The sequence below is a fragment of the Akebia trifoliata genome, chromosome 1 (assembly GCF_017979445.1).
Source record: "Akebia trifoliata isolate Shusen 1 chromosome 1, ASM1797944v1, whole genome shotgun sequence".
Lineage (NCBI taxonomy): Eukaryota > Viridiplantae > Streptophyta > Magnoliopsida > Ranunculales > Lardizabalaceae > Akebia > Akebia trifoliata.
Window position 1 is genome coordinate 23,183,750 of NC_141375.1, and position 21,328 is coordinate 23,205,077.

The following is a 21,328-nucleotide window of genomic DNA, read 5'->3' on the forward strand; positions in this document are numbered from 1 at the left end:
ATATAATTTTTTACACTGCATTTGGATAGAGCTTCTTGACGACTTCTGCTCTTGCGGGGAGCTAGCAAACGTTTGGATAGATTTTTGCTTTGACGTGGAGAGGTTTTTGCTCTTGCGGGGAGAGGTTTTTTGCTCTTTGTGGAGAAGCTTCAAAGACCTGCTCTTCCGCGGAGAGGTTTTTTGCTCTTGCGGGGAGTGATTGAGCTTTTGCTCTTGCATGGAGAGGTGTATCCACACAGGCCCTTCAGACTCTAGACTTTTGCTTCTTCCAAAAAGTTGATTTGAAACTGATTTTAGTTAAAAATAGACCCTCAATTTCTCAACTCTTCCCTTCTTTTCTTTTCTCTTCTCTCAATGAGTTTCTCTTCTTTCCGCTTCTCTCAATCTAAACATGGACTAGACAGAGGGTCGACATATATTTTTGTCAGACTACCAAACGTGCTGGCCACACGTCTTCCTCTATTCGTCTGACCTTCTCTCCCTCTCTTTCTTTCTTTCTGTATCTATCTATATTTTTCTCATTATTTATGGATTTTATTATTTCCTTTCATCTCCTATTCTCTTCTCTCTCCTCTGCCCAACGGTTGTCTCTCCCAACCATACGATGGGAAATCATCGAAAACAAAAATTCACACAAATTTGCTGATGGGTTCAGAGGAGAACACCCTCATTGTCCAAACCCATTTGGGATTTTCCTTCTAATCTTTCCTAATCCACCCATCTCTCTCTCTTTCATGGGAGAAGTTCAAATCAATGTTTGATTGCTAAATGCAAGGGAGATTACTCTCAGAGAGTGGCACAGATTGATTCAAATTTCGGTTTATTATTGGTTCGTCCTGAAATCCCTGATACCTGTTTATATCTTTCAATATTTTGTTTTATTTTTTTAAATTTTTTCCCTCATTTTGGTGTGAATGTGTTTTAAATATTTCTGTTAGTTCATATGTTTTGGGCTGATGATGTAGGTTACTTGGAATTAAATTATATATCTTAAAGAGTAAACGTATTTTGTGATTTTGAGCTCAATGGTGATGGGTGGGGCTTTCAGCCTACCATATGGACAACCCTTTTGATTGGCTAGAAAAAAAATTATACCAATCAAACTATCTGAGATAACCGATCTTACATTAATCCTAGGATGAAACTTGAGGCACTAAAAAATAGTAGGGTTAACAATCGGAATAGAATTCCATAAATCATTAATGATTGAATAAATGGTCCCGATTAACCCGATAATGTATATGTTATTAGCAAAAGGCAGTCCAGAGGTTGTTGCTACTATCATGCATGTGCCAAGTTCATGAATTACGTGCTTATTATATGGCCCTTATGAATATATGTATCTACGTGTGTATGTGTCATGGTGAAATTTTATTATCAGGAGCCAACATTACTAATTTTTCATATAAATCTCATAGATATTCATCCCGAGTGGTTTTTCTGAGCATTGCATTCCTCATGTTATCGAAGCCTATCAAGAAGCAGGACTTGTATGAGGTACCAATCTCTTTGTATTAATAATAGGTTATTGTTCATTCTTTTTACTATGGGAAAATTTTCTAGTTTATATGATTTAGTCGAGCCAATCAAAAGAAATTGGAGGTATTGATTCCTTTATGCGTAATGCTCTTCTTTGAAATCTTTGTTGCAATCTACACATTTTAATTTTGTATTGTTTTTTGTTTGGTTTTACTCATTTGATCTATTTATGTATTTTTCTCTTTTATTCTTACATTTCTCGAGTGCTTATTCACCATCCATCATTATTAAGAAAAGGTATTCATTGTATTGCAGATGAGCAACATTCCATCATAAAAGGCACCTTGTGAACCCAAAGGAATGGATATAATTGCCAAAAGAAGTATTAATTCAAATAACATTCCTCCTATGTGAAACCAAAAATATGGATCCAGTGGCCAATAGTATGAATTCTAGTCATCTTTCATATGAACGTAGTCGAATGGATCAAATTGCCAAAAGTAAAATGAATTCAACTAGTACCGCACCATATGAACTCAAAAGAATGGATCCAATTGCCAAAAGTAGTATTAGCAATTAACACTCCCGGTGAAAATCAAGAAAAGTTTCCATTTGCCAACAATAGTAGTGATTCGATTACAAATTCTGAAACAATAGTAATGACGACATCAATCGGCACAATTTCTACAAGTGATGCCAAGATTTGTGACTCCATCACCAACCATGGCCGAGGGAGTTGCGCTAGTACCCGTAGTGACAGCTTAGAGATCTCCAGTGCAGCACCGCTCAAGCCCCATACAGGTGGTGATGATCGGTGGGAAGCCTTTCAACTAGTTAATTCTAGAAATTCCCCAATCGGTCTCAACCACTTTCGGCTCCTGAAACGCCTTGGTTATGGTGACATTGGAAGCGTCTATCTTGTTGAACTCAGAGGAACTAACACCTTCTTCGCCATGAAAGTGATGGACAAGGCCTCGCTTGCTAGTAAGAACAAACTTCTCCGAGCAGAGACAGAAAGGGAGATTCTTGGTCTTCTTGATCATCCCTTCTTGCCCACTTTGTATTCTCACTTTGAGACAGATAAGTTCTATTGCTTGGTCATGGAGTTTTGCAGTGGTGGTAATCTTCATTCTCTTCGCCAGAAGCAGCCGAACAAGTATTTCAGTGAGCAAGCAGCACGGTGAATTTCTTTACCTTTTTTTTTTTTTCATTTGGTTATTTAATTAATCTATTTTTTTCATTTTGTATTTTTAACGTTTTGCTTCTATATGTCTGTTTGCTTATGTTGGGGATTTGAGAATCCGATTGACGATTATTATTATCCTTGGAGTTTTTTTTTTTCTCTAATATTTTCATCACTCATCATCAATATTCAGATTTTGGTAATTGGCATTCGCATTGCTTATGTACGATTTTGATGATTTTTGAGTGCTCTATCAACATTGTTCAGTATTGAATTTTGTGTCTGAAATTGATGTCAATTCCCTCTCTAAATTCATTATTTCTGTATTGTATACTTTTCAAAATACTTGGTTCAAGATTTTGGCCTTCGACACTCTTTCTTCCCTCAAGGATTTCGAGACTATATCTTTTAGAGACCTTTTAAGGTTTGCTATATTATGATCCATTTCTCCTTTGTGCACTGGCATTATGTATGATTTTATTAACAACTTATAAAACTTATACAGATTTCAATTCTAACTGAAACCCTTATTCTTGAAATAAATAGCCGAACATTTTCCATGCTGAATACATATAAATCTGATTTAATTATAATCCTCTTCATCATCATCGACAACGTATCCTAAATATTGGCGTCAGCAACATAAATCCCATTTCACTGTTCAACTCTATTCTTTTATCTGTTTTACTTGCAATGATTCACTTTTTCTGTATTAGTACCTTGATTTCCTTTTTTTTTTTTTTTTTGATAAATTAGTACCTTGATTTCTTTCGAAGAGGTACTACTAGAGTTGAACTTAGGGAAAATAATGTTTTTATGTTTCTAGTTTTAATTCAGAAATAAACTTGCAATACATTTCAACGCGTTTTATTTACATGGATTGACTGTTTGTTGGGGTTTATAATTATTCCTGAGACAGGTTTTACGCTTCGGAGATATTGTTGGCGCTCGAGTATCTCCACATGCTTGGAATCGTGTACAGGGATCTGAAGCCAGAAAATGTGCTAGTAAGGGAAGAAGGCCATATCATGCTTACCGACTTTGACCTCTCTCTACGCAGCTCTGTCAATCCCACACTTGTCAAGTCATCATCTGTCCATGTATGCACTGGAGGTGGCATACTTAATAATGAGTATGCCGTGCAAGGTTGTATCCAGCCATTAACCTTTTTACCACGCATCCTACCTAAGAAGAATCGCAAGTCGAAATCGGATTTCGGTCTCTTCACTGGTGGGGCTCTTCCAGAGCTGATGGCAGAGCCCACGAATGCACGATCAATGTCATTTGTTGGGACCCACGAGTACTTGGCCCCAGAGATCATACGTGGAGAGGGTCATGGAAGTGCAGTTGATTGGTGGACATTTGGTATATTCTTATATGAGTTTTTGCATGGAACAACCCCTTTCAAGGGTTCGGGCAATCGTGCCACTCTTTTCAATGTGGTCGATCAGCCTTTGAAGTTCCCCAATGCACCCGTTGTGAGCCTAGTGGCACGAGACCTCATCCGTGGCCTCCTAGTGAAGGACCCACAAAAGCGAATTGCATACAAAAGGGGTGCTACAGAGATAAAACAACATCCATTCTTTGAGGGAGTAAACTGGGCACTAGTCCGAAGCATCATGCCACCCCTTTTACCGGATCCCGTAGACCTTAGGCAATTTGCCAGTAAGGATTCAGCTCGTATAGAGAAGGTGGCAGAAAATGGTAGCGGTGGAAATAAGAACAATGCTCAAGATTCTTCTTGCCTCGATTTTGAATATTTTTAGAATAAATGGGATGATCATACAGGTATTCGGAGGGACATTCTCTTGTAGGTTGGCGAATTGAAGAGTGTTTAATATTTGTTTGTTGGTTGTAGCAGGGCTCATCAAAGAAGATTTTGGTGGAATGGAGGATCTGATTCTTTGCTAAGGTAGGAAGAAATAAATTGTTGGGTTTTGCAGGTATGGGAAGGCCATGTCGATATGATTTTTTTATGAGCCGTGGAAGATCTTTTGTTTGTATAATTTTTATATTTAATGTGCTTCGGCGCTCAAGAACTCTGTCATCTGTACATGATTATGTATATATTATCATTTATTTATTAAATAAAATTTCTTAGAAATCCAAATCAAAGGTAGACCCCCAAGGTTCTGGGATCTTTTTTCTCATTATTATTATTACATTCGTAAAAGAAATAAAACAAAAGAAAAAAAACCATAATTTTATTTATAAAAGAAATATTTAAATTATTAAAAAAATAATTATTTTATCAAAAGAATTTAAAATTATCTAAAGCAATGCATTTTTTTTTTTCTAAATTTCAGATTGAATAATTAATTTTAAATTATATCAATATTTGTTATATAAATAAAGTTAGAGAGCTATTATTGGCATCCTAAATTTTATTGATTACACTTGGAAAAAAGGAGAAGTTGGGGTGTCAAAAGAAATTCTCTCATTATTTGTGAGATTTGATTTATTTTTTGGATTTAAGATTTTATATGAGCCAAATAATAATTGTAAACAACTATTAAAATTGTTTGAACCAGTGTTATAATGTTGAAATTATAATTTGAGCCAAACCTTTGTAACATTTGAAGATTGAGTTTTAATCTTTAATTAGAGGTGATAAATGATTTAAAAAATTGGGATGGAATAATTAAATAGTAAGGCGCAATAGTAGCTCTCTAAAAAAATTAGAGTGCCAATAATAGTTTTCTAATAATTTAAGAAATTGGGGAATAATTCAAATCTTTCTCAAAAAATTGATTTTATCATTATTTTTTATATAATTAATACAAAAGTCAAATTAAAATTTTTTTTATGCAACAAAAATAAATTTACATATTGTGCCCAAATAGTAGAAAAGGATTTGCCTGACTATTTTCTATGCAATTAAACACGCCCTTAGAAAAACTTTTCTTTCTAATCAGTCCATGAACCCCATTCCTTACATTTTTCATGATTAAAATGTCAAAGCTGCCCTAATCACTTGAATCCACCATTTTCATTCAAAAAATTTGGATTTTTACCATCCAACTCGAGTTTTGGAGACTCTAATCCAATGGAAAGGATTTGAGAATGAAGAAAAAACATTTTCAAGGGTTTTTCAAGATTTATGTTAAAAAATAAGGATTTTTCAAAAAAAAAAAAATTGCTTTCATTTTTGGATGAAAGTTGATCAAGGATGGTTCTTTTGGTCTGAAATCATCTATACAAGTTGATATGTTAAGTTTTTAGTCAATCATTCCATGTATTTTTATCGGAAAAACTTGAAAAACGAAAAATGGTAGGGGTTTTACCAACGTTGAGTTCACCACTTTTCAATAATATACAAGTTGATATGTTAAGTTTTTAGTCAATCATTCCATGTATTTTAATCGGAAAAACTTGAAAAACGAAAAAGGGCAGGGGTTTTACCAGCATTGAGTTCACCAAATTTTAAAATGATTGAATTCGACAATAAAAAAAATGTAGAACTCGGACGATAAAAATTGGTGAGCTAAACAATAAATAGAAAGTGGTGAGCTCGATAATAAAAATGTTGATCTCAACAATAAATAAAAAGTGGTTGGCTCTATAATAATGAGGCATCACTAAGAAATAATTTTTTTTCTAAGTGAATTGTCAAGCCACTGCTCAAAACTAATGGACTATTTGGAGAAATCCGTCAAAGTCTTCTAAGTAATAAAACACAATAGTAGACTCTAGGTCTCTTTAAATACTCTTAAGAAAATTGTACCTACATTTTTGTGGAGTATAAAGATTGATGTGCAAAGGAGTGGAGTCCATGAAATCCCACTCTATCACTTTTCCTCTTCCCCCCGTTCAAGTCATTTGATATTGAGAAAGATGACTAGTTAGTGGAAAGTTGGTTGAGTAAATGATTTAATATTTAATATGAATTAAATAGAAGCTTAATTATTTTCAATTTAAAAACAAATCCCGAAGGGTTGGCTCAATGACAATTTCAGATTGATAAACACTTAATGCCAGAATGTCCCTCACTTACTTGATGTGTGTGATGTACGTGCTCTGGGACTAGTCCTTGGACAATGTTGTGATCTATGAATTGGGCAAAGCCTAGACACAGGCAAGGTTGAGTTTGGGTACCCTGTCTACAACGATACCCGATATCAAAAATAAAAAAATAAAAATAGAAGCTTGATAGTGAGTCCGAAATATATTAATAAATAAATTAAATCGAGTCAAATGATTATTATTTTGATCCGAGTCATTTGGTGAGTCAGATGGAATATATTCCCTATATGAATTCAAGCAAAGCCCTTCATGTTTGTTCCATGGTTTTAAAACTCGTCCAAGACTGAGATATATCACCCGAGTTAACTCGGTATCAGAGCTGAGTTAAACGTCTCAAACATATCGAAAAACTCATCTGAGACGACTCGGTATCGAGCCAGGACGAGATGAGACGTGAAATCGAGTTTTAAAAATATGCTTTGTTCGAAGAATTGTGAAATAAGGGGATAATTGAAATCCGAATTTAAATTCATATTTGGATAAATGGATATCATCCAAAATCCGAAAGTTTTAAATTTTGGATTCGAATTTGGATAATTTTTTATTATTCAAATTAATTTAAGATATAGATTCGGATAATGATACATCCGATCCGATCCGATACAATTCGATTCTATAAAAGGTATGTTACGTATGAGTTTTACAATAAAATCTAACCGTTAGATCTATAAAGATCTAACGGTACTAAATCACCTACAAACCCACAAAGTGTTTCCATCGGACTAACCACCATCCAATTCCCTCCTGACTCTTCGTCTCCTTCTGCAAGAACTCCGGCAACGGAGATACCAGTACAGTTCTCCGAAGAAGCTAAACAACTTCGACGGCGGTGATCTCCGATAAGTTAGTCTGGGTAATTCCTCTCTCTGTCTTTCTCTTTCTCTGATCTTCAATCTCAACTCTCAAGTAAAAAACTCTTGATTTTTCTACTCTGTTCTCTCACGTCTTCAATCTTTGATTTTTTTTTTTTGTATAATTTAAGAAAAGAAATGAAGGATTTTCGTACACGATTTGAATATAGAGGTTTGAGCAAAAAAAAAAAAAGGTTTTTTTTTTTTTGGGTTGAAGATGAGGGATTTCTCAATCTGTTTCATGATTTGAGGAAAAAACCAGGAGTTCGAGTTCGAATTCGAATCCAATATTCTCAGTACGGATAATGGGATTCGAATTCGGAATTTCATTTTGAATATCAGTGGAATTCGGATATCTGATTCGATTAGTATAGGTTGACAGGCTTAATCAAGTGCGAAGAACGATTCAAATCTCTCTCTCTTGAATCATGAAATTCAACGACGGAGAGCCAGTACGAGTACAAACCCTAGTACAAACGGGTGTGGCAAACGTACCATCGGAATTTATACAGCCTCCAGAGAATCGACCGAGTTTCAATCGGGAAACGTCAGATTCTGGTATCCCTGTCATCAACTTATTTGGTTTCGATCCCAAGTGTTCCGATGAAGTGGTCCAGGAGATCCGGTGTGCTTGTAGCAATTGGGGCGCTTTTCAAGTGACCAACCATGGAGTACCAAAGCAATTACTTGATGACATGAGGGATGTTGGTCTCAGATTCTTCAACGAGTGTACAATGGCGCAGAAGCAACAATACTCTTGTCGTTCCGATTCCGCAGCTTCAGAAGGGTACGGGAGCCGAATGTTAGTTAAAGAAGACAGTGTTTTGGATTGGAGGGATTATTTTGATCACCATACTTTGCCTATTTCTAGAAGGAATCCCAATCGGTGGCCCGAATTTCCGCCCAATTACAGGTCTTTTTTTTTTATACAATATTTAGTTTTTCTTTCTTTACAGTAGATTATTATCACACAGATAGATTGCTCTTACAAAATTTAGTAATTTATCAGTTAAAACAAAATTCAGTTTATTTGTTAATTTTTAAAAATAAAATAAAATAAGGTAGATCAAAAGATGCTCAATCACAAGTTAATATTTCTATTTGAATATTTAAAAAAAAAAAAAATACAAAAACACGGTTGACACAGCTGGATTTTATTAACTCAAATGTTCGGAGAAGTCATATTGGATCTCGGACAAGTCAATATGAATAACGATTTAAATTGAAAATCTTTCTTGTTCATGGGTGAGTCATCTTGGCCTCATTTGATGTTTAAAATCTTGTTTTTATTATTCTTCATTTTATTCACTCCGGCTTTTGACCAATTTCCAATTCTATTTTGTGTTACAAATGTATACACAGAAGAATTATGGTGGAATATAGTGATCATATGAAGGCACTCGCTTTGAAGTTGCTAAGTGTCATCTCAAGAAGTTTGGGTCTACCGTCTTCATGTATTGAAGATGCAATTGGTGAGGTTTACCAAAATATCACAATCAGCTATTACCCACCTTGCCCTCAGCCAGACCTTACCCTTGGCTTGCAAGACCACTCTGATATGGGTGCGATCACTCTTCTAATCCAAGATGATGTCGGAGGTCTTCAGGTGCTGAAGGATGGTGAATGGGTGACTGCACAGCCGCTATCTGATGCAATCATTATAATTTTGGCCGACCAAACCGAGGTAATTTTTATCATTTCTTTCATTGTAATTTTGAATTTGAATTGCCTATGGTAGCAATTTGGACACTAATTCATATATGAAATTAAGTTGTGTGAGTTTTGACCCCTTGTTACATTGTAGTGCCTGTTATTAGTTGGAATATATGCAAAATAGTATTAGGAATAACCCAAATGTATATAAAACTTACAAAAATCTAATAAGAGATGACAGTGGTCGGATAAAATTTCAAGAAGAATAACCAAACCAAATCACTAAAAAAAAGTGGAAGAAGAAACTAATGATGTAATAAATTAGTCAATTGAGACACATTCTCAAGGTGTAAATCACACATGCCTGACCTTAACCCTTTGCAGTAATAGTTCTTTGGTATAAATAACCCTGTTACGATGATCTAGACTTAATAAAGATAGTACTTTCAGCTGAAAAAATTAGTGAATCCAATACTATCCGACAAAAAAGGAACAATATGAACTCCAATGAAAAAGAGAAGATGATATCAACTCCAATCTCTTTGCATGTGTTTTTGTTTTCTATATTCTCTCGTTATACATACTGCTATCCATTCACATGGTTTGTTTCCGATTATCAATGATCCATTTTTCAATAGGCTTTAGCTCTGCCCTTCTATGTACTGTGAATCGACTCTCTGGCTAGTAAGTCCGTTAAAGAATTTGTTGTGTTCACATTAATGTTCCTGCCTTTAAACAATTGTTTCGTTTATTAATATCTCAACGTATATGTCTAGATATCGATTGTGAGCTATTCTTTGCCTTTTCTGTAGTTTACATACTTATTAAATTGCAAACAAGAGTTATATATTTGACATGGAGGACAAAAAATTATCCAACTTATTAAATAACAACTCTTCAAATGTCCAACACTTGTGTAGTTTACATACTCAAAAACAAAGAAACTAAACTCATTTGAAAATTTGAGAGCTAGAAACCAAGACGTAAAGAGAAATTGTAAACAAGACATCAGTCCAGGTATAATTTAGCAAGAATTAGAGCTAATACCTTGATCCCATTTGCAATATCCTCAATAGATGCATATTCTTTAGGCTTATGACTATGACCTGCAAAACCCCATGCATCACCCTATCAATTCAGTAATAGATCCATAATAAAGTCCCTAGAAACCTACAAAACCCATGGCATAGTTCAATAGCTAGATCCACGGTTTGAAGTTTCATACTGCTTTAGAATGTTTTGACTAAGAATTCTGAATTCCGACTTCGGTTGAGACCGAACGAAACATTGAATGTTTTGATCGAAACTGTCTTGATTTTTCCCCAGACAAAAACATTGCCTCGAGACACGATTTTAAACCTTCACTAGATCTTTAACAAAGTTGCAAGGGAATGTGCTAGTGTGTACATTTCTGGTCCCAATATGCTTATCCACAAGTCATTTAGCAAGGCACAGATGGCATTAGGAATGGGTGTGTTCATTGTTCACGATGTCATGTATTTCTTTTCTAAATGGGTGTGCTCATTGTTCACGCCATCATGCATTTCTTTTTTAAACAAGTGAACGGATTTTGGGTATGCTTACGTAGGTCGTATTTATGGATAGATAAAACAGAGGATGTACACAGAAGTGTGTGAATAAATTGAAGGGGAAAACCAAGACCTGGGTCTCTTAGACCAAAATTAGGTCAATAAATGAAGTACCATGTTGAGACACGTTCCATGGGAACCACCTTAACAGTGAACAATGCCGAAAACTGATTAGAACGACGCCCACCATTGTTTTTTTCTCTTCACAGACATCGGATCCTGTCAACGACCTAAAGATAAGGATCTTAGTTCCATGTTTCAGAATAAGCATTTTTAAAAAGATGATTCAGGATTGTTGGGATATAACCTTACACGTGGTACACATATAAGATGTGTGTGTGGGTGGGGGAGGGTGTTAGACCATTCAACATCAATGGACCCTCTGACCAGAAATTGAGTTAAAATCTAGGTGACTTGCAGAAATGATTGTGGTGATTTTCGATCGAGATTTCTTGGGTGAGGTCCACAGATTCAACCGCTAAGATCAACAAGTGCTGGTCTTGATTTTCATGCCAGCTAAACAACAAGAAGGGATCAAGGCCAATTTGCATGGTACAATGGGCATGTATATTTAAAAATGATTGATAGCTATATAACTACAAGAGGGGAAATCCATATACCTTTACATTGTCTTCTGTTTGCTTGCGGTAATCTCTCTTTTAGATTGTCTCTTTATAAGGTTGTAGTTAATTGAAAGATGCCGAATAAAATGAAGCTGAATGCTTGAAGAAAAAAGTTAATGTAATTCAAAAACACAATGGAACATGCTTTAAGTTCAAAACTACAAAAGGAAGGGCATGAAACATGAAACAAGAGTAGCAACAAAAACCTTTAAGATTTCATCCAGTTGTTGATGTAGGACGATGATGATGACGATGACGATGCAGGGAGATAAGAAAATGAAATTTGATTTAGGCAAAATTGGCTATTTAGGAAAATTTGGATGGGGATTGGGTTAAGAATTTGGACGACAATAGGAGAGATAAGAAAATGAAATTTGATTTTGGAAAACTAGGAGATTTAGGGAAATTTGGTTGGGGATGGGGTTAAGGATTTGGACAACAATAGGAGAGAGAAGAAAATAGAATTTGATTTTGGAAAAATAGAGGATTCAGAAAAAAAAAAAAGGTGATAAAGTTTCGCGATGAATAGTGCTATTGTTCATTCATGCGTTAGTTACTATTCATTAATAGTAACGTGTCTCTCAATCATTGTCACAAACGTTTAAACCTTCATAAATAGTTTGGATTTCAAAATAATTCAATTTTTTTGAAATTCGAGTCTTCCAGACCTCAAATTACAAGATCTTTGTTAAATTGAAATTATTTGAGGATTTATAGAGGAATATTTGGCGAGATATGATGATGGTATGAAGAAGACAAGTTTTTGATGAGAGGGAGGAAAGAGAAGTAGGTGAAGAAGGAAGGGTATTAAAGGCAAAAGGGGGTGAAGAGAATAATTATTTCTCTTTGTCCTCTCACAGAGGTGGTTTCATTTATTTATAGAGGATTTGGGTTGAGAGGATTGAAGCCCATTTGAGGTCCGGAAGACTTGAATTTCAAGAAATTTGAATTATTTTGAAATCCGGACTATTCATGAATGTTTAGACATTTGTATCAATAATTGAGAGACACGTTATTATTTATGAATAGTAACTAACGCGTGAGTGAATAATAACACTATTCATCGTGTGACTATGTGACAATTTTTTTATATAGACTTACATACTTTTTACACACAGACATTTGGAGATATAATGACTTATTTATACATATTAAATATGGTATGTATCAATATTGTATCAGAAGTGAAAGTGCTCTGTATCAGACTTACATACTTTTTACCTACAGACTTTTGGAGATATAATGACTTATTTATACATATTAAATATGGTATGTATTAATATTGTATTAGAAGTGAGACGCTTTGAGGAGAATCTAAAGAGGACTGTGCAGCTATTGATCCTTTAGTAGAGATTGAATCTTTGAGATATTGTAGCTCGTTTGAATTTTTTTGCATTTGTTTGATAACTAATGCAAAGTCTTGGGGAGAAATTGTTGCAGGCGATGATGCTGGAGTTGCTGCAGGAGAAACTGTAACTTGGGCGTATGATTTTGTTAGGACTTTTAACAATTTTGAAAATTCTGATGGAGATAATTTCTTTTGAGGAGATTTCGAAATCACTTTGCTTTAATCATATTTGTCCTACCATTTTACATAAGTGTTTTGGAAAAAGGTAGGGAAATAATGTAACAATTCTTTCGAATAATGCCATTTGAGAATCCATGGACAACTGGTGTGAGCAAAGTAGAGCATATTTTGATAGTTCATTTTTTCGACTTTAAATTTATTGTTGTTGAGGAAATCTTCGAATTGAGGAATTTGGCCGTTTGGGAGAATATTAGTAATGGTTTCAAAATATTGCCACCATTGTGAATCGAACCAATATGGTATTTGATTGTTGAATTTTTGACAGAATTGAAGAAATCAAGAATGAGATCTTTTGGAATTTTGTATGAGAAAAACAAATTCCCATACATTTTGATAAGGGGAAATTATTAAAAAAAATATTTTGCAAAAAAGTAGCAATTTTTTGGAATTTGTCAAAAGGAACAAAAATCGACTTTTTAAGGGCTAATTTTCTTTTTTAAATTAAAAAATTAAAATTTTCGGCCTTTAAAAGGTGGATTTTTTTAATATTATAAAATTGAAAATTTTGGCCCATAATTTTTTTTATTAATTTTTTTTAAAAGTCAACAATTGCGGCTACCAAATTTTTTTTTTTTTAAAATTCAAAATTCGGCCCTTAAAGGGTCGAATTTATTTATTTCTATTTTTAAAAGTTAACAATTACATCTGTCAATTTAAAAAAAAAAATCAAAATCACATTAATCAAGATCACGATCACAATCGCAAGATCAAAATCGTGATCAATGTGATTTTGATTTTAAAAAAAGTTGGCGGCCGTAATTGTTGACTTTAAAAAACAAATCGGCCCTTTAAGGGTGGAATTTTTTATTTTTTAAAAAAATTTAGTGACTGCAATTGTTGACTTTTAAAAAAAAATTTAATAAATTTTTTTTAAAGGGTCGAAATTATGAATTAAAAATAAGTTTAAATAAAAAAAAAATTTGGCCTCTTCAGGGTCGATATTTTCAATTTTATAATAAATAAAAAAATCGATCCTTAAAGGGTCAATTTTGGTTTCTTTTGATAAATTCTAAAAAATTGTTATTTTTTTGCAAAATATATTTTTTAATAGATTGTTTTTGATAATTTTCTCATTTGATAATCCCAATAGGTGTAATGGATTTGCTGATTATTGGGAGATTTAACGTATTTGGAACTCCAAATGGATGCTCCCTATTCGTAAGAAAGATAAAATGATCTTTTGAATTTTTAATTTGGAATATGCAATCTCACCTTCTTGATCAAAGGTGTGAGATATTATTGCATTTTGAGATTTGGTTTAAATGACTTCTTAGAATTTGGAAGAAAGCTTTGATTATTTAGGATTAAAGAGATTTTTTCCAGGAAACAGTTGACTTTAACTTTCAGATACAGTCATAGATTCGAATTGCTTTGGAGATAGGGTAAAAATTGCTTGACTGATTTTGTGAATGTATTCGGATTTTGGGGCAATTGGAGAAAATCGAGAATGAGAAATTTGGGTTTTTATAGGGATTTTCTTCTTACCTTTTGATTTGTTTTGGCTTTTGGATGAACTCATTGAGACTTTTGAAGAAATTCTTTGATTAAAAAATTAGGAAGATAATTTTGAGAACCAGGAATAAATTCTATATCAAATTCAAAAATTACAAGTAGGGCTTGTCATCTGGCAAAAATTTGTTTTGATGTAAGGTTTTTGGCATCTTGTTCTTAAACATTTTTTTGCAGATTTGCAATCAATTTTTAGTAAGAATTTTTGGTTTAAAACGTTCCTTTGCAGTTTTAAATTTGTTAAGACAATTACTAGAATCTCTTTTTTGATTGTTGAGTAATTCTGTTGACAAGGATTCCAAATTCCTGTGGTATATCTAACAATTTGTTATTCATTTTTTGGATCAAAATTCTTCCATAACCTATTTCAAAGGTTTGTGTTTGAATTATTTTTGGTAATTATGGATCTTGAATATGTAAACAAAGTAAAACTTTGACAGTTTGTTTGATTTTTTGAGCAGTTAAACTATGATTTTGCGTTTATATCTTTTTTGTTTTACTCTTCTTTGGCTTTTTGAGAAAATCAAAGAGAAGTTTACATTCTTCTTTTAAATTTTTTTATGAAGTTAAGAACATAATTGAGGCATCCTAAATTTTTTTGTAATTGTTTTTTATCAGTTATTTCATTAGGACATTTGCCAACAAATTTTATCACACGGTTTACAGGTGTATTTGTTTTCTAAGGAAAATCCTTGAAGTTGTATTTTTGTTTGAAATAATTTAATTTTTCTTTGGGAAAGAATAAGTCCATTTTTTAGAATCGTTTTTCTAAATATATGAAGATGCTTCCAGTGGGCATCTATATTTTGAGAAAAGACAAGAATGTCGTCTATATAGGTAATGATGAATTTTTAGTAACTGGAGAAGATATCATTCATCTAGATTTGGTTTAGGAGATGAATTAAGTAAGAGTTAAAGAAAATGGAAAATGATTAAAGGGTAAAACAAAATGGGGTTTGTAGGGTAAGGAAGGATTAAGGCTAAGGTATATAGGTTTCAATCAATAATTAAGAAAGGGGTTTCAAGAATCAAGAATTCAAGAAAATCAAGAAAAATGAAATAATAAAAAATTAAAATAAAATAAAGATTAGAAGAAAAAAGAGATATTGAACTTACTTCAAAATGCCCTCACATCACACCATTAATGGGAATATCAAAGCTTCAATCTCAATTTTATTCATCATTCATGAAAATTACAGCAAGAAGCAAATATTTATAATGTTCTTTAAACCTTAAATCTAATTGCAATCATCTAACTAAAATAAGGAGATCCAATGTTTGTAAATAAACTTAAAATAACTTAAATAAAACAAATGCAAAAATACCATTTATGTCCCAATCCCGTAATTTTATTTCCCTTGAATTTTCAGTTTATGAAAACTCATTAAAAAATCAATATAAAATAATCAAATTGCCCCTAACACCTATACTAACATTATAGGCTAATAAAACATCAAAATAAGCTCAAAAAACATAAAATTAAAGCCTAAAATAGAAAATTAAAATCTACTCGTCAATATTTGAAGTCCCCATCAATTCTCCTTGACTAGGAAGATTTCTTCATAGGCGAAATAAAATTGTAGTAATTCCCATCATCAATTGCATTCCGCATTAGTTGTATACAACTCATATAAGAGAGGCTTATACAAAAAATTTATGTTAGCATGATGACAGTCACTAGATGCCTAGCTACAAAATGGGGAATTAACAATCAACTATATTAATAATAAAGAACTCCCAATACAAACTCATTTACCACATGGTTTGCATCTCTAAGGACATTGAAAGAACTCCCCAAACAAAACCATTTGGTAAGATAGAAAAATCCACTATCATCCAAGCAAAGGAGTGTTTCCATGTCCACCAAATAAAAAAGTGAGTGAGTCCGCCTACACCTACAGAAACATTAATAGAATGGAGGACAAAAAATTGCAAACAGTAGTTAATCAAAAGGCAAAGAAGAGCTCTTCTAGAATTGTTCAACATACTTAAACTTACCGTTAATGAAAAATAATAGTTGCTTACTTTTGTTATTGTCTAACATCAATTGAGATGTTTCCTAATTATTTTTCTTCCCCTCAATTTCATTGAAGCTCTAACTTGTGATTTATCTTACAATGCAAGTTTGTTTGGTGGACTTCCAAGATAAATTTAATTTTCTTGGAATGAATACGTTTCCATTGTAGAGTTGGGGCTTGTTTTGATCACACACACAATAATTTCACTCGCAATTCAGATATATATGGACCATTTTGAACGGACATTTGAGTTGCATGAAATGATGTATGGTATGTTTGGGATGTAGTGACAAAGGTACACAATTGTGTGCTTTTGAATATATGAGTTGTTTGGATCCACACAAAATTCTAATTAGAATTATCATTTGCATGCAAGTCTGATTTCTGCAGCTTGTCTAAGTCAGCGGCAAAAATTACACACAGAGATATTGGACAATTCACAGTTCCACATTCTGTTCTCTCTCCTCCAGCTTATGACGTACCCCAATTCATGATCTCCCACTTCCCCTTGAGAAAAATTAGTGTTCATCTCATTCCACTTCTGACCATTGATTTTCTGACAGCAGATATTGATCTCCTGTTTGACCAGAACAATTTTTAGGACTTTGGCATCCTCTCCTTGTCACTAAACAGTTAGACCCACCAACAAACCTACCACTAGAATGTGGTCAAGCAACCACACAGCTAACTCATGCGCACCTCACAGGGAATTTTGTTTTCCGTCGAGGAATGTCATAGGTTCCAAAATGCACTTTAAGTTTGGCTGCTTCCAGATTTTCCAATTTCAGCATGCACTCAGTGATTTCAAGAAAAATACCCATAGATCATCTGATGAATTTGAAGATTGATGATTTTTATAAATGAAATGTTAGTCCCACAATTCCAACCCATGAAGAGCTTCTCATCCACTCTGGCAATTGATTAATCCCTGAAAACCATGTTCTGAAGCTCCAACTACATAGTACCTACTTATAAAAAAAAATGCATGGTACATCCCTTACCATTACAGAGTTCAGTGAGCAGAACTTCATATAGTCTGCCTTATCCATCCATTCCCAAAGTTTAGTAGTTCAGATTCTTACTCTGCAATTTCATTTCCTATACGATAATCTAGGTCTCCTCTTATGAATATTATTTCTGTATCTGTAATTGCTCACCATGTTTCCCAAATCTTCTCTCAATATTCTTTTCTAATCCTAAGTGGGATGCATAAGTGTTAATAATGTTGATTATATCATCTCCTAAGACTAATTTATTGACTATATCCTCTACTAATCCTAATTTAATTGACCATCCTCGTAACACCAACCTGCATATCTGTCAAAAAAATTTCTATCACAATAACTACCATATTTCAAGCATTTTCTTGTCCTTTGTATAAAATCTTGTTGTCCCCCCACCAAAATCCCTCGCTTGAAAGCCCAAGTAGCCAAAATTATCAATTTTTTTCTTGTAATATGTTTGTCACCCATATGTCCAGCCTGGTGCAAGAACTCTTGCCTTATTTGCTGCAACCAAGCTTTGCAGTGCATCATTTCTATAGGAAACCCTTGCCAACCCCATACTTGCTATGATATTTGGGTTACGATGCAGCATGTTGTATCTGGATAATGTCCTAGCATGAGTTAAGAATCAATGAGTTTGGGCCCATGTTATGAGTTTGTCGATGTTTCTCTTCTTCTGCAGTTGGCTCAATCCTTGGGTGATATGTTATTTAAATTGCTACTCAAATTTTCTTATGGAGGTAGCTAATGGCCACAGGCCGGTCCATGTCAAATTCGATCTAGGGTGGAATAATTTAAACCGTCTGTGACAAGTGTAGAAATAATGTATCAAAATCATAAATTTCTCCAGGTTGTTGGGGTTTGGGATTCTGATGCATTTAGCTTTGTGTCAATAACAGAAGTGCCTTTGGGGGTGTATAGTGTTGCATGTGTACATTTTCAACTAAAATTTTGGGGAGGCCAATGATGAGGCTTATTGGATGCAAGTCATCAACTCTTGCATACCACTGTTATTAGTAATTAGATCTTGCCAATTCCAACTCTGTTGTGCTAGTGAGCTCGTTGGCATATAGATTTAGCTTCTATTATATAGGGAGGGGACTGTGTTCTTCCTTCAATTTCTTCTTTTTATTAATAAAATAATATCTACTTATTCAAGAAATAAATACCCATCAAAATTAAGAAATAAACAAACAAGAGAGAGGCTAAGTTTATTTATCAAAACAAAGTACCGAAGGAAGGCCACGTTTGAATCCACAACCAATATTTGTGGCTTATCACTGCTAGTAAAGATCTTTTTTTTTCTTCTTAATTTTGATGGGTATTTAATTGAGCCTAATTTTGGGCATGTTTGGAGAGAAACGAACAGTGGAGCCGGCTGGTTGGTTAAAAAAGGATCTTCTCAATCCTTTGGTATCCTAGATGATGAAGTTAATGCCCCCTCAAACTTTATTGCTTGTTTTGTTAGAGGACTTAACGTGTACGTATCTTCGGTTCTAGCCTCCTTTAAAGAAAAGGGTGAGGCCCAGGGGCAGAGCTAGTAAGGAGAGATTGGGGGTAATTGCCCCCACTCAACTATTTTGGGCATTTTAGATACCCTTGAATTTATGCTTAAATTTGAGATATCCCTGCATTTTGAACTACTGACATGCCCCGTTTGACCCTGTTGCCCCCACTCCCTCCTCTTCCTCCAATTTTTGCCCCCCCCCCCCCCCCCAATTAACTATAAGTTTGCCCCCACTAAAAGAAAATCCTGGCTCCACCCCTGGTGAGGCCCTTTATAGCCCCTGCTTAAAAAAAAAAAGAAATTTTAAGCAACCTGATATGAGCATCTACATTTTTTTTTTCCATTTGTGCATATTATTATGCAGCTTGTTTTTCCTTACTTATGGCTTGTTCATTTTCAGATTTTAACCAATGGCCAATACAGAAGTGCTCAGCATCGAGCTGTTACTAACGCCCATAAGGCACGGCTCTCAGTTGCCACATTTCACGACCCCCCCAAAAGCAGGAAAATATTTCCGGCCTCTCAACTGGTAAGCAAGGATGGCTCTCCAGCACGATATCGAGAAGTCACATACGGGGACTATGTTTCATCATGGTACACCAAGGGACCCGGAGGCAAAAGGAATATCGATGCACTTCTACTTAACCAGTAAGGGTGTGTTTGGAAGCGGTAAGAGTTGGAATTGATTATATAACTACTCGAATAAACTTTAATATTTGCTTCATCTTGGAATTCAGCCAAGGAGTTGTATAAAAATTGGAGATGCAACCTACAAAAATGAACAAAATTTTTTGGGAACAAAATTGTTAATATCTGCATAAATTGTTGCTGGAAAATGTATTGGTCTCCAGGTATTTGTTTTTCCATTATGTAGAGGTGATGTCATCCCTTACTGTCTAAAGTTTAATGGTACTGCAAAACAACTCAAGCTTTAGCTTTGGTCTCCATTAACATGGAATCCTAAAAAAAATTGAATTTTGATACATAATTTTTATTTTGCACAAGTATTGGATTTTTCAATACGGAATTTCATCATCACTTTGTAAAATTCTTGCTTGCAATGCCCACAATTCATGACAGATGCAAAATTACTTTGCAGAAAAGTGAGATGATCATGACTTGGGAATATGTTCCACACGGCAAGCAATCTTTGCCTTTATGAGATACATTTTGTTCTGAGCGGAAAAAAAATCCGTCAACATGGTGCAGATGTCAAAATCCTTTGGCATTGTATTCTTTTCTTCAATCTTTATGAATAAATCAATTTGATTTTCACAAGCAAATCGATGTTTACGATCATGCCGGACAGTCTGGGTTTTAAACCAATTTGGGTTTGGATATTTTGGTTGCACGAAAGTTTAAAATAACCTAAAAAGTTGGATAGTCCTGCGATTTCAGAAATGGCTAGACTGTCTAGTGATTTAAATCATTTTTTGTAATTTAAAAATATGTATTTTTTTATATAATAATTTAGAAAATTGACACTAATTTTCTGTTTTTGTATTTTTTTTGTGTTATTTTTTTTTGTTTTACACCAGAGTTGTAACCCCCTTAAAAATGAGCGTAAGAATTACAATTTTAAGTTGGAAGTTGTAACTCCAACTCCCACCAATTACCATTTCCAAATCACCCTATGGTCTTGTTTGGAAATGGGATTAGGAGTACAACTCCCACTTTAGAATTCTATTTGGTTGTTTGATTCACCAATTTCATTGAGTTGCAACTCTAAGAAAGTTATGAACTCCCATTTGTTAAAGGAGTTACAATTCTCAATTTGTGGGTGAGATTTACACTTCCGGGCAAAAATTGTTAATCCCAAAAATTGAGTTGACTCACTTGAGTCATCTAATATATAATATATAAATTAGGGTTGTCAAATAGATCAAACTTGATTGAGCTTTAAATAAGCCAAACTTGATTGAGCTTTAAATTGGCCGGACTTTTTTAGGTTTAAAAATTAGACCCTGACCCAATCTATCTAAATATCGGGTTGGACTTAAATAAATTAAACCTTAGTTTAAATCCGATCCACTTCCACTAACTTTCGAGTCATTTGTAGCCGAACAAAACCCATTTTCAAAGACACTACTTTGAAAGTAAGAGGATCATTATTAATTTATAATAAGACTATTATATAATTTAATATAATATAGCAGGTCGAGCCACCGACTGGACCTACATTTAAAACCCAAATCCGATCTTTATTTTTAAACGGGTTTAAATTAATCCTGACCCGATAGCTAAATGGACTTAATAGCTGACTTAGCAAGTTGAATCATTTAGAATGAGAGAAGGCCGAAT

At 34.0% G+C, this 21,328-nt stretch overlaps 2 protein-coding genes across 4 annotated transcripts; both read left to right on the top strand.

Moving 5' to 3' along the window:
* The first annotated feature begins 377 nt into the window (after positions 1 to 377).
* On the top strand, positions 378 to 4,783 carry LOC147411050 (serine/threonine-protein kinase AGC1-5-like). Of its 2 annotated transcripts, XM_086443971.1 has the most exons (5): positions 378 to 829; positions 1,419 to 1,497; positions 1,795 to 2,659; positions 3,582 to 4,450; positions 4,524 to 4,783. In XM_086443971.1, exons 3-4 carry the CDS (start codon positions 2,010 to 2,012, stop codon positions 4,426 to 4,428), a joined length of 1,497 nt encoding a protein of 498 aa, XP_086300097.1. In that variant the 5' UTR covers positions 378 to 829; positions 1,419 to 1,497; positions 1,795 to 2,009; the 3' UTR covers positions 4,429 to 4,450; positions 4,524 to 4,783. The 2 variants fall into 2 exon arrangements, with proteins under 2 accessions (XP_086300097.1, XP_086300088.1); XM_086443962.1 differs by lacking the exon at positions 1,419 to 1,497 and having other exon boundaries at positions 380 to 829; positions 3,582 to 4,781.
* Positions 4,784 to 7,380: 2,597 nt separating this feature from the next.
* LOC147411051 (2-oxoglutarate (2OG) and Fe(II)-dependent oxygenase superfamily protein) lies at positions 7,381 to 19,978 on the top strand. 2 transcript variants are annotated; one of them, XM_086443981.1, is made up of 4 exons: positions 7,381 to 7,538; positions 7,911 to 8,449; positions 8,899 to 9,220; positions 19,428 to 19,978. In XM_086443981.1, the coding sequence occupies exons 2-4, from the start codon at positions 7,965 to 7,967 to the stop codon at positions 19,677 to 19,679; spliced, it is 1,059 nt and encodes a 352-aa protein (XP_086300107.1). In that variant the 5' UTR covers positions 7,381 to 7,538; positions 7,911 to 7,964; the 3' UTR covers positions 19,680 to 19,978. The 2 variants fall into 2 exon arrangements, with proteins under 2 accessions (XP_086300107.1, XP_086300116.1); XM_086443990.1 differs by having other exon boundaries at positions 7,384 to 7,538; positions 7,919 to 8,449.
* Positions 19,979 to 21,328: the final 1,350 nt, after the last annotated feature.

What these genes read in the sequence shown, in the direction of transcription:
- LOC147411050 (XM_086443971.1), top strand. Translation starts at nt 2,010, where the DNA reads ATGAACTCAAAAGAATGGATCCAATTGCCAAAAGTAGTATTAGCAATT. An exon ending in TTCAGTGAGCAAGCAGCACG is followed by an intron (nt 2,660 to 3,581) that starts GTGAATTTCTTT and finishes TTCCTGAGACAG; the next exon opens with GTTTTACGCTTCGGAGATAT.
- LOC147411051 (XM_086443981.1), top strand. Translation starts at nt 7,965, where the DNA reads ATGAAATTCAACGACGGAGAGCCAGTACGAGTACAAACCCTAGTACAA. An exon ending in GAATTTCCGCCCAATTACAG is followed by an intron (nt 8,450 to 8,898) that starts GTCTTTTTTTTT and finishes ATGTATACACAG; the next exon opens with AAGAATTATGGTGGAATATA. An exon ending in TTTTGGCCGACCAAACCGAG is followed by an intron (nt 9,221 to 19,427) that starts GTAATTTTTATC and finishes GTTCATTTTCAG; the next exon opens with ATTTTAACCAATGGCCAATA.